The 13,246-nt window shown below is 35.9% G+C and overlaps 1 protein-coding gene and 1 long non-coding RNA gene across 2 annotated transcripts; both read right to left on the bottom strand.

Moving 5' to 3' along the window:
- Positions 1-386: 386 nt before the first annotated feature.
- On the bottom strand, positions 387-3,466 carry LOC133804288 (7-dehydrocholesterol reductase-like). Its single transcript, XM_062242448.1, has 7 exons — positions 3,305-3,466; positions 3,141-3,206; positions 2,472-2,585; positions 1,859-1,985; positions 1,241-1,341; positions 617-742; positions 387-513 (listed from the first exon to the last, which is right to left on the bottom strand). Exons 1-7 carry the CDS (start codon positions 3,449-3,451, stop codon positions 412-414), a joined length of 783 nt encoding a protein of 260 aa, XP_062098432.1. The 5' UTR covers positions 3,452-3,466; the 3' UTR covers positions 387-411.
- Positions 3,467-4,114: 648 nt separating this feature from the next.
- LOC133829329 (uncharacterized) lies at positions 4,115-5,234 on the bottom strand. Its single transcript, XR_009891692.1, has 3 exons — positions 5,169-5,234; positions 4,843-4,924; positions 4,115-4,613 (listed from the first exon to the last, which is right to left on the bottom strand). It is a non-coding gene; the product is annotated as an uncharacterized LOC133829329 (long non-coding RNA).
- Between the last annotated feature and the right edge of the window lie 8,012 nt (positions 5,235-13,246).

Genomic DNA, 13,246 nt, shown 5'->3' with positions numbered 1-13,246 from the left:
CCTACAATAACAATCACATGTCAAGATTTTATGCCTTTATCTGTATGAAAACGCGCAAACCATTATTCATTTCGTCTACTTATTTATTTTTCTCTACACTGGCATCGGTTTGTAAATTGTCTACACCTGTTGGACCAGAAACCACTAACATGATCAGATTTTGTCTCTCCCATACAAGCAAATAAACTAGTAGCACTCGTAAGGTAAGTTACGTGGTTAAAAAGAGCTGGAATAGTCCAGAAAAATGCAGCTAATATTTCTGGGATATAGTGGTTATGAATGAAAGCTAATATTGCACAAGTGGCAGTTATATTTACATGGATCAGCTAAAATTACTTACTTGGATCAACTAATATTTCTTCTTGGTTATGAACCCCCCGCATTCATAACCAAGAAGAAAAAAAAATCCAGTTAGTTCAGATTTACATGGCAGAGCCTGAAAACGTACCATCCCGAAGTTAAAAGAATGTTGCTTTTTGTTTCCCCAGTTGTGGTAGTGTAAGTGGCAGTTATCTGTGAAACAGAAAGGGAAGAATTATGCAGGATTTAGCAGCAGATATACAGAAAATTGTATGTATAATGAGAACCAAATAACGAGTTTCAGAGAACCATATACCTTTGATGGAGCTTTACCCCAAACCAAAGCTTTGCCATTTGTTCTGCGAAACTCTTGCCTTTGCCTATCACAGTCGTAGTTGATGTATATGCAAAGAATGCCTGCTACTAGGATGTAGAGTGCCAACTGTGACAAAGCAAAGTAGACAACTAAAATTAAGAATTAATTTAACAGGGACAATGGGGAAATAGGACAGAAAAGAAAGTATGGTTGGTTGCAAAAAAAATCAAGTCTACGCTCATCTCATGGGCTTGGCAGCTTACAAACAAAGTTACAAGCATTCAACTTTTGCATTTGGCTGGTAGAATAGATTTGCAGCTTCTAACTCAAATCTAGAATCAAATTGCCAATATACAGCTTTTACAAGCTAATAATAATATTACTGGTGTATACCAAGGGGAGTTAGCTCAAATGGGAAGACATGTGGTTTGCTTCCATAAGGTCTAAAGTTTGAATCCCACCAAGGTATCTACATAGCCATTGCTATAGTTTCCTACTCTCTAGTAATGCAGAAAAGTGTTCACATTTTGAAAAGGTTGAAAAACATTTTGGAACTGTTCCTGAACAAAAGCAGTAATATTACATTTTATTGACCAAATAAACTTAGAATAGAAAACTTTATACCTGAGTTCCAAGGTGTACGGGATGATTGACCAGGTACATGCCAGGAGAAGTATATATAGAAGGCACCCATACAAGGCATCCCCAGCAAATATAAAAACCAGCTGTCAAAATGATAGGTACAATGATCCAAATGAGAGAAAGTATGAACAAACCAAAAGAACGAGAAAGAAGCAATAGATAAATTCAGCACTACAAGAACATTTGTTTAATAATTATTTGGTCTCTTCTAATCACAGTGAAAAATTAGGTAGTAGAAACAATTTATCTGCTAAAATTAAGGCCAAGAATTTGCAACGTCATGGTAGCCAATCCAAGTAATTGGGATCAAATACAGCAATAGATGGAAAAGGTTAAAGGGGAAGTAACTATAATCTTCGAATGGTAACGAAAGTAAGAGACTTTAATGATGATGACTTCATAGAAGACAAGTTATCTTATTTCTATCTCACTTAATTCATAAATATAAGTTATGCTTAGTATGCATTCAAAAAAATAATAAGACATCTAAATTTGTACATGTTCCAAAATATCAAACCATCCAGAAGATTATTGCCAAAATGATGTTTAATAAAATAATGGATAACAAGGATGGAAAGTTAAAATAAAAGGATGTAGAACCTCGATCATGTGCAATATCCATTGTGCTCCAGTATCCAGCTTCCCACCAAAAAAACTTAGTAACATACACCAGCATCAATATGGTATTAACAAGCATTGAATCAGCCACTTTGCCGTTCACTTCATACTGGTAAAAAGAAAAAAGATAGACGTTAAATACTAGGAAAAGAGCTAAAGAGTGTGTCCACAAAGCAATCTGTTGTAGACGTGTAAAACAGGAAGGTTGGGTCTGATTTAGAGGTAAGAAATAACCACCAGGCCAGCTGCACGGGCACACAGTAAAGTAAGATTAAGTGTTCTTTTTGTTCAAATGAATTATACAGAGAAACAATCCTTGAACAAGAGGGAAAATGATTGGCCGCTGGAAATGGATTGTAGAGATTTTGTGGCAAAGCAACTCAGATTCGTTAATAAAATTTTAACAGTCTAAGTTCACACAATACAATGGCTACACTGCTGCCACATATTTCAAATTGTAAGCGAGCCAAGTTTCAAACCTAAAATGCAATTCATATTGCAACTGGCACATCAACCAACACCATGGACATAAACAAAGTGATGCTGAATTACTGACATAATTAGGCATAATTCACAACTATCCCATAGACGCTACCTGCTTTATGCAATAGGTTACAGCTAGAACTGCCCAAGACATCATTCCAAATCTGCAATTTGTAAAAACTTTAATGTCGAAGTTTTTACCAATGCGAGGATAGAGTTCCATACCCTGCAAAAAGACAATCGAAATTCGAAAGGATATTCAAAAGTTATGGTTTGGGAAAATTTCAATAATGACCGCATACACTTAGTAACCCAGCAGAGTTTAAGCTGCTACAAAGCACATACTCTCTAGCAAAATTGAAATAGTAAAAATGACAACAACAAAAAACTAACAGAAACAAGTAACAACCACCACCACCAAAAATCCACTCAAAGTCCTTTTGACAGTTGACAAGTGGTGCCAAGACTTGTGCTAATTTTATTATTATGATTATTTAAATTAAAAAACTAGATAAATAAAAAAGAAGAAGAAATCAAGCAGAGAACTATTGTGATTTCTAATAGTATTTACATGTGATAGCACAAAGCCCTTGAATAAGACTTAAGAACAACTGATAGGTGAATTATCCTTACAAAGAATGTCACACTCCAAAAATCTAGTCGACAATCCTAAATTTACATGTACCTTCACAACCTTATCTCATTACAGTTTTTTTCTAATTTACCACATCCCAAATTTAATAAACAAGAAAAGCAGAAATCCCAGAAGAATCACACTTACCCAATAGAAATCAATTATGATGTTCCCAGACGAGCCAGAATCAGTGGAAGACGGTGCCACATGGCCCTTAAAACAGAAAGAAAGAGTCTCAAAAATGTATCTCTAAGTTCATATTTGTGAAAGGGGAACAACAATTGTATTACATAACAATTCAAAATCCTTACTTTTATGTATAATAAAATGCAAAAAACCAAGCTTCCGAAAATAAGGGCAGAATATATTTCTCCCAAATGATCATAAACAGTTGAAGGATTGAATATGCCAAACCTGAAGACAGCCAAAAAAAAGTACCAAGATATAATATAGCACATTGCTTATATCAATCCCAAACTGAACAATATAAGCATCTAACTTTCAAAACAGTAATTAACCGGCAGCACTGTCCTTTAACTTAAAACAAAGAAATATTTCACTTGGAACATTATGAAATTTCAGAATATCTCATCAGCTAATAAATTCCAACATTTCACAAAGAATTTGTAAATAAGAGTAAAACAGACAAATTAATTAATAACATTGTAATGAATAATGATGCACATTAATCATAGTGAATTAGTGATCACTGCAATAATTCAGAAGGTGAAGTCTGAAAAACAAAATAAGATGAATAAAACCTAAGACATCGGTTTTAAATGAAAAAAATGCTACACAACTGAGTAATACTATAATAACTTCAGGCTCTAAAAGGAATGATCTAACAGAGTTAGTAAAGCAGAACAATACAATTTTCATTTACCAAACAATGTTTATGAATTTCTCATAATTAACTCTAGAGAAAAAGAAACTACTTAAATTATAAATGACTTGCAAGATGAGATGAGATGAGATGAAAAGAGACATACTGGCTCATGCAGCACATTAGCAGTTTCAGTCCTGGAAGTCCATTCCTCCGTACCCTTCCAATCCAACCACTTCCATTCATCTCAATCCAACCACTTCCAACAAAATGCTAATATTCTTTTTTTGTATATCTTTCTCTAGTAAAAGAGAATTTCATATTTTTTTTCCATGATCATGCAAATCAAAAACCAACAATTCAAGCTTGTTTTGCAAATTTACCGTTCCCATATTACATCTCTCAATTAAACTCAAAATTCACTTCCCATCTATCAATCTCCTCAATCTTTCGCACAGGAGAACTGATATCAAGAGCCAAATGGAAAATTTTAAACACAATGCTAACCTATAAAATTCAGAGCATGAAAATAAAAAACATGACAAATACATACATGAAGACAATCCAAAGCAGATTCTAAGATTTTCAAGTTCTTTGTCTCAAATGCAAGTCGAAGAGGACTCAACACAAGTTCTGCCACAGACCCCTCCAAAGTATTCCCAGCACTTGCCAAGACAGTGGAAATAGTTGCACTTATGCTCACTGGCTTAGCAACTGGAATAGCCTCAGCATCGTGAGGAACTGTTTGTGACTTGCTTTCCTCTGTTTCAGATTTTGCAGCTCCATCTTCAAGTGAACTGCAACAGAAAGAGATACCATACACAACAATTAAAGGACATCTTATTGTTACAGAGGATTTGATAAGTAAAGTTTTACATGTTAAAGATGTGCTACTTGACCTGATTGCATAAAAAAAAATCAACAGAAATTACACAAGAACAAGTTAAAGATTGTAACAGTTACATTAATCTTTATTTTATTATTATTATTTTTTTTGGGTGGTGGGGGGGAATAAGAAGTACAAACCTCTCATCACCAGCAACCGATGCAGCTTTGTTTGTCTCACTGGAAGCGGAAGGCTGAACCTGATTGACCTCTTTCGTACCATCTGAGAAAAAATTATTACAACAAAACAAACTAGTGAGTTACACCTTGAATTTTCTCATCTCCAGCTTAATGGACAATTGACATAGTAAGCGGATGTTTGTGATGATGGTGAAATGTACAAACCAAAACAAAACTGTTCATTGCTAATTCTAGTCAATAACAGCCACCTCTAATTTCAATCGCAAACAAGAAAATGCATTCGAAAAAATCGACATTATCACTTTCAAATTGAAAAGAAGCATAACCTATATAATTCTGAATAGCCTTCTGAAGATCTGGATGTTTTTTCCCCGAACATTCTTTCAGCATCGATTCAAATGCCCATGTAACAAAACCACCAGCTGCACCACCCGCCATTTTTACTTTCTTCAATCAAAATTCCCCTCGTTCCGCAATTCTCCCCAATCTTAAACCAAAAAAACATGTGAATCAAAAGGACGCCTGACTGAAATTAGCATCAACCAGAAACAAATGCCGAGAACTCGGATCGAAAGCCATTGAGCCAAGATCCGATAAAGGAAAGAACAGCTATAGATGAGCAATTGCAGAGACATGGAGAGAGACACTTACCTTAGACTTTTGCAAGTTGCGAAAGAGAGATCTGAAAAGGAGGAGAGGAGAGTGTATTAGATCTGGTGATCTGGTACGGTTATAGAGTGTGTTTCACTCTTCTTCTCCTACTGGCTACTGGTCTTCTCTCGCGGAGCTCGGAGCGAAGCCTCGGACATTTCCAATTGCCACCGTTGGCTGGATTGAGAGGAGGGACTTTTGAGAGGGAAATTTCATATAGAAGCACCTGTACCCTTCCATTCATCCGTCGGTCATGCGAGAAAGAGAGAGAGAGACCGAGGGGAGAGGCGTGAGGCACTATACCCTTCCATTCATCCGTCGGCCATGCAAGAGAGAGAGAGAGAGAGAGACCGAGGGGGAAAGGCGTGAGGCACTATACCCTTCCATTCATCTGTTGGCCATGCGAGAGAGAGAGAGAGAGAGAGAGAGAGAGAGACCGAGGGAAGAGGCAGACCGAGGGGAGAGGCGTGAGGCGAGAAGGTTATGGTAGAGAGAGAGAGACAGAGGGGAGAGCATTTGCTTTGGTTTTATGATATTAGAGAATGAAAATGTGAGTTAAGAGTTGGGGAAAAAGTAAAAGCGGGTGTTTTAACAAAAAAATTCATTTGCCGCCCCTTTTTTTCTCTTCCGTGTTCTACCCATTTGGCTAATCATCAATAATAGCGTTTTTTAAATTATGTAATATTTTAATGTAATATTTAGTCAAATTTGTTGTAGTGTGACATGATTGTTGAATATGAGATTGTTCAGAGCTTGAGTCTCTGCATTTGTGCATGATCATAATTATGCTAGCGACTGTTAAGTAAGCATGTTGAATGCCCTACATTTGGATATTTGACATATGATATATGTCTGGTTGCATTGCTTACTTGTGCATGGCACTGACTCATTAGTCAGAATCGACAATGGTGATGGTATCAACTGTGAAGCTGTGACTCATTAGTTAAGTTTGGCAGTAGTACTGAGCACTGGTCGTATGGTATTGACTCATAAGTCAAGAACGATCTTAGCGTGTTTAACGCAAGCCAAAAAGATTAGATCTAATCGACATCAACATTAAATGACTCATCATGAGCATTAATGCTGGGCCGACCTCGAGTTCGATGAAAACTAAAAGTGCTTGTCTAGCCTATGGCTAGTCACTTAGAGTCAGGGCTAGAAGGCCCAGGTGACTGCATCGTCACATGGCTATGGGTGCTGAGCCCACGTAGTGACTCACTCATTAGTCACTCATCTGGTTTAAGTTATTGACATACTAATTAGTCACTCATCCGATCAGAGCTATACACCCCAGCATGGTTAACAGAACCTCAAGTGTTAAATCACTCATCTGATTAGGGCTATATGCCCCAACATGGTTAACAGAACCTTAAGTGTTAAATCACTCATCTAATTAGGGCTATATGCCCCACCATGGTTAACAGAACCTCAAGTGTTAAATCACTCATCTGATTAGGGCTATATGCCCCATAATGGTTAACAGAACCTCAAAGTGTTAAATCACTGATCTGATTAGGGTTGATTTGATAGTCATCCATTCAGGAGGGCAGGATCCCCCATCATTATCTGAACCTATTTGCATGCATGAATAGGGCAATTATTGCTAGTCATGCACATTATGATTAGTAACATGTTATTACTGTTCATGAGCATATTGAGTTTTCTTGTTGGGCTTCGACTCACGGGTGCTATGTGGTGTAGGTAAAGGCAAAAGAAAGCTGGAACATCCTTGATTTGGAGAGCTTAGGTGATGATGTGTACATATGCGGCTGCTCGACCGCCACGACCGAGGGTTGAAAGAGGAACTAGGGTTAAACCCTATTTTGTCGCTTAGGTCAGCGGCTGGTTGTAAATTTTTTATTATAATTAACCTTTAAATTATATTTTTGGGATCCCAATGTATACAGTAAACGTTTTAGTGAAACATTGTATCTTAACAAAAAAAATTAACCCTAAACCACTAATCATACTTAGTTACACGATTATGGCCATATGACTCGATTAGCGAGTTTAGCACTATTTAAAATGCACACCGTAACGATCCCTGGAGTTTAGGGCGTTACAGAAACCTTGGTCACATGTCTTTCATAGTCTTATGCACCAGTCGTTGGAACCACGGATCTGCTAGCTATCCCCCTTGGATTGCTTCCATGATCGTGGGTTGCACAGATATCTTTGCCAATCTTCCCACTACTATCTCCATATCCAATTTGGATATATCATTTTGTAGATTTTGGGGTATTTCATTCACTGAAATTACATGATCCATTGGTTGCCAACTCATTGCATCAACTACTTTATTAGCCTTGCCTGGATGGTACAGTTTATCGCAATCTTAATCGTTGAACAATTCTAACCACCTTCGTTGTCTCATGTTTAACTCTTTCTAGGTGAAGAAATATTTCAAACTCTTGTGATACGTGTATATGTTGTAGTGGATCCCATAGAGATAGTGTCTCCAGATCTTCAATGCGAACACTACCACTGCTAACTCCATGTCGTGAGACCACCTTCCCGTGTTGCATTAATATGGCTTTGAATCCCTAACCTGACGCATCACTGTAAATGGCATAACTATCTGTGCCTTTTGGGATAGTGAACACTGGAGCAGTTGTTAAACTGGTTTTTAACTCTTGAAAACTATATTCACACTTGTTTGTCCACTCAAACTTGATGTTATTCCCGGTCAGTGAGGTCATAGGCATCACCATTTTGGAGAAACCCTCCACAAAGCGCCTGTTATACCCTGCCAGACCCAAGAAACTACAAACTTCTTGTGCGTTCATCGAGGCCTTCCATTATTTCACTGCTTTGATCTTGGCTGGATCGACTGCAATTCCATCTACTGACACCATGTTCCCTAGGAAACTCACCTGAGTCAACCAAAATTTGCACTTGGAGAATTTGGCGTACAACTTTTTCTCGCGTAATCGTTGTAAGATCAGCTACAGGTGCTTGGCGTGTTCTTCCTAGTTTTGCGAGCATACAAGTATATCGTCTATAAACACGATCATGAATTTTTCTAGATACTCACCCATCACCATATGCATAAGATAAATGAATGTCACAAGCGCATTGGTGAGTCAAAAAGACATCACCATGAATCGTAGTGGCCATACCGAGTTCAAAATGCAGTCTTCGGAATATCTGATTCCTTGACCTTCAACTAGTGGTACCCGAATCTCAAATCGATCTTCGAGAATACCAATGCTCCCTATAGTTGATCGAATAGATCTTAGATTCTGGGCAATGGGTATCGGTTCTTGATCGTCACTTTGTTGAGTTCGTGGTAGTCTATACACATTCTCATGGAGTCGTCTTTCTTTTTCATGAACAATACCGGGGCTCTCTAAGGAGTAAGACTTGGTCGTATAAATCCTTTCTCCAAGTAGTCTTGTAATGCGCTTGCAGCTCTTTGAGCTTCGCCGGTGCCATCCGAGACGGTGCCTTTGAAATAGCTACGGTGCCTAGGATCAACTCGACTTCTCGGTTTGGGGGTATCCCTAGAAGATCCTCAGGAAACACTTCCCGAAATTTGCACACCACTGCTACCTCGGTTGGTTGTAGCTTAGTCTCTCTATCCTTGTCCACCACGTTCGCCAAGTACCTGATACATCCATCATCCAACAACTTCCTCTCCTTCAAAGTGGAGATCATAGGAAAATTCTTCTCTCGAGTTGTGCCTTGAAACACAAATGGTTCTTCTCCAAGTGGATTAGAATTAACCTTTCTTCGTTTGCAATTCACCACCGCCCTGGATTTGGTTTACCAATCCATACCAAATATAATATCGTATTCATGTAAATCTAATACCAACAAGTCTATCATCAACTCTCGGCCTTCTACCCAGGCTGGTACGAATCTAACCCATGATAGTTGTAATGACCCAACTATTTCTAAGACCTTGGACCATTAAAACTACTAGACATAGCTACCATTTTGATACGATCATAAGAAATAACATATCTTTATTGAAAACCCAAAATATTGTACTAATACAAAATAGAGTAAAAATATAAAATAAAATGTGACATGGTATGGGATCCCATTTTTTACAACACATAAAACACAACTTTAAAAAAACTAGTTGCGGAATTACATCAAAATATAATTTTAAAAGAATAAAATAAACGTCATCCTCGATTGACACGCAGCCCATCCATTCCATTCATCCTCAACACACAAGCCAAGCTACCAAGAATCCTTCCGCCTTCCATAATCATTCTCCTGCATCAAGCTAAAAATAAAGGAGTGAGCCTAATGCCTAGTAAGGAAAATCTATTGTCAACATACAACATATATCATAAACATAAGACTACATCATATTCATATACTATAAAACATATGACTATAAGCATATATCAAATATGACTAACACATTAATGGCCAATATAAACTATTGGGGCTTGTTATCTAAGCAAGTCATATGCACAATCATCCATTCTTGGGGCTTGTTATCTTAACAAGTCATATGCCCAATCAAAAATTCTCGAGGCTTGCTTGTCTAAGCAAGTCATGTGCCCAAGCGACTAAAAAACATACTAATCATATACTTATCATAACATAGACATATGATAACATATAAACACATACAATCTATCCTATTTTCCTTACCAACACCGAGATATTTGAGAACAAGAACGGGATTTGGAACACCCCAACATAAACACATATGAGTATCTATAGAAAAGAAGATGAAAGAAAACTAAACCATCATAGAGGGATACTTACCGAGAACCTTAATGTTTAAGAACTTAAACACCTAACCATGAAACCATAAATAGAAGTTAGGATCTGAAAGAGACTTAAGGAAAACTATGGAATCATAAAGAATAGAACTTATGAATAATATTACCTTGGATGAACTAGAACCGATCTAAAATTCAATATAAAAAACACACTTTATCTCACTACCTAAGTGTTTATAAAGCTTAAGATGATAAAGCTTTTATTCCCCAAAACCCAAGTGTATCACTCTATAGAAATCCTAGTAGCTTGAAGGCTCTGAACACAGCTTGAAGAATGAAGAAAATGGCTGAGCACTAGGTCTTATTTATAGAGTTTGAGGAGTGAAACTATCCTATTAAAAAAAATACCTATATCCTTAAATAAACATGATTATGACAAGTGTTATGCTCTTAGTGGTTCTGGAAGATTCTAGAGTTTCTAGAACTTTCTTTTATAATTAAATCCTAAAATAAATACGATTAAGACAAGTGTCAAGCTCTAAGTGGTTCTGGAAGATTTTAGAGTTTCTAGAACTTTCTTTTATAATTAAATCCTTAAATAAACATGATTATGACAAGTGTCATGCTTTTAGTGGTTCTAGAAGGTTCTAGAGTTTCTAGATCTTTCTTTTATTTTAAAAAAAATACTGATAAGGTCATTTTTATATTAATATTTGATAAGTTTTTCCATGCTTAGATGGTGTTATGATAGCATTTTTAGTAGTTTTTACTTAGTTTCGTGACTCTGCAACCTATTTTATACAATACATTTCATGATGATAAATCTGATATTTTGATGGAAAGTGTATTTAAAATGAAGTTTTAGGAATATTCCAGGCTTTTGGGATTGAAATGTTGAAGTGGCGGCAACGTACAAGCTATCTAAGGTCAAGAATCGAAGAAATTGAAGATAGGTCGCGACTCATAAAATTCAGGCCGCGACACTTTAATTGGAATTGACGTTTCAGTTTTTTCTGTTAAGAATTCTTAATTATATTTTCTTTTTTTCAGGTTAAGGGTTAATTCAAAACCCATGACATGAATTCTTGATTGTTGATAATGAATATTATTCTTTAATTTATCTCAATATTACATTATTTCTATTTTTCTAATTGAATGTTATGAATTTTGTGATTTCTTGTTAGGTGGCTAACTAATTAAGGTTTTACATTATTCAATTGTCGTCTTAGAATTACTACTCACCTAATAGTTTAGGATTCTAAGTGTATGTGATAAATTGCAATTGATAGTGATGTCAAAAGAATTGTTGATTGTGATGAAAAATAGAACCTAGGTTAAATGAATTATATGCTTCATTAATTTATTGCCTAGATTAACTTTTTTCCATAGGAATTAATGCTTTATCTAAGTTAAATAGATTGTATGCTTCATAGATTTATTACTTAGATAAAAGAGTTAATTATTGAGCGCTTCGCCTTGATTACTTATAATAGGGAGACTGGGATAATTCTCTGCTTCAGCATTATCTGTGGGGTTAATAGTTTAATTGAGAAATTGGAATAATATTTATTATTAGTTATTCAGAATGATTGTTGAGGGTGGAGATTAACTTTTAACTGTCTCTTAATATCGTAATATCAATCTTTATTTGCTTTCTAGTTTATGTTATTTAATTTTGAGTTAAAAATCAAAATCTCCCTTTTAAGTTTTAGTGTTAATTATTGAATAATAAAGTGAACGATAGTCCTCGTGGGTTCAACCTGTGCTTGCTATTATACTAAAATAATTGGAAGTATTGAAAGAAAATCATTGTTACAATTGATGTGGTATATGACACACATCAAATACTTAATTTCATTCTAACTATAATCCAAATTTAAATTTAAATAAAATGGAATCCTAATTTCTAACTTCCTAAATCTTGTAACTCTAAACTCACATGTAGTAAAATATACATAACTAGATCTGTAGGATTCAGATTTATACTATCTTTATACCTTTAGAAAGCTAATTCAGTTATCTACAACTTTCTAGAAATACTCGTTTTCGAAATTCATAATATAACTAGGTCAAAAATAGGTCGGAAGTTACAGTACTCTAAAGTTACGGAAAATCTATTTAATTATCTAAATAACAACCTAATCCACAAATATATTAACTAACCATAAAATAACAAATTCTAATTCCCTAGACTGATTTCGAATTTACTAAGCCCAAAATCTTATTGGACTTTATGTAGGCTCGATCCATAATACTTTTTAATAATATCATAATTAATTTATTCTTATGAAATCACCCCCTTTTCCACAAATAAGACTACTAATATCATAAACATATACTATACTATAATAATCATAACTACTAAAAATATTAAACCTTATGTTATAATTAATATTTCTAAACTATAGGTTAAACTTATAAAATCCATAACTATTGCTACGAGTGTCCTACTAAGTCCTGGTTGGAAGTAAAATCCACGAAATCTAAAATACTACAAACTATACTAACTATCTAGCTAGCTAAGTAAACATTCTGGGACTCTACAAATCTCCCCTACTACAAAGAATTTTGTCCCCGAAATTTACTTACCAAACAATTCTGGATACTGAGCTTGCCTCATGTTCATAACTATTACTCCATAAGACTTTGACTATTGGAATACTCTTAGACCATAATTCCTTCATCCCTCTAGGATCCTAATTGGCCGTTCTTCGTAACTCAAGTCTTTCTGTAGTGTTATCGTATCATACTTGAGGTCATGAGATGGGTCTGACACATATCTACGCAGCATCGAGATTAGGAACACATTATAGCTATCTGCTAGAGCTGGCGGTAGGGCTAATCTATATGCAACTACTCCCACTTTGTCCAATATCTCAAAAGGACCTATAAACCTAGGACTAAGCTTGCCTTTCTTCCCAAACTGCTTCACACCTTTCATAGGAGATATCTTTAGGAAGACTTGATCTCCGACTTTGAATTCCACATCACGCCGCTTGGCATCCGCATAACTTTTCTGGCGGCTCTGAGCAGCGAGCATATGCTTCCTAATCAGCGCTACTGCA

The sequence above is a fragment of the Humulus lupulus genome, chromosome 1 (genome assembly GCF_963169125.1).
Source record: "Humulus lupulus chromosome 1, drHumLupu1.1, whole genome shotgun sequence".
NCBI lineage: Eukaryota > Viridiplantae > Streptophyta > Magnoliopsida > Rosales > Cannabaceae > Humulus > Humulus lupulus.
The sequence above is the reverse complement of the archived record's forward strand: the minus strand, read 5'-3'. Positions and strand labels throughout refer to the sequence as shown.

Coding starts and splice junctions, on each gene's coding strand:
- LOC133804288 (XM_062242448.1), bottom strand. CDS start 3,451: ATGTGCTATATTATATCTTGGTACTTTTTTTTGGCTGTCTTCAGGTTT. Junction 3,207..3,304: donor GCATTTTATTATACATAAAA/GTAAGGATTTTG, acceptor TTCTGTTTTAAG/GGCCATGTGGCACCGTCTTC. Junction 1,342..1,858: donor GGATATTGCACATGATCGAG/GTTCTACATCCT, acceptor TCATTTTGACAG/CTGGTTTTTATATTTGCTGG.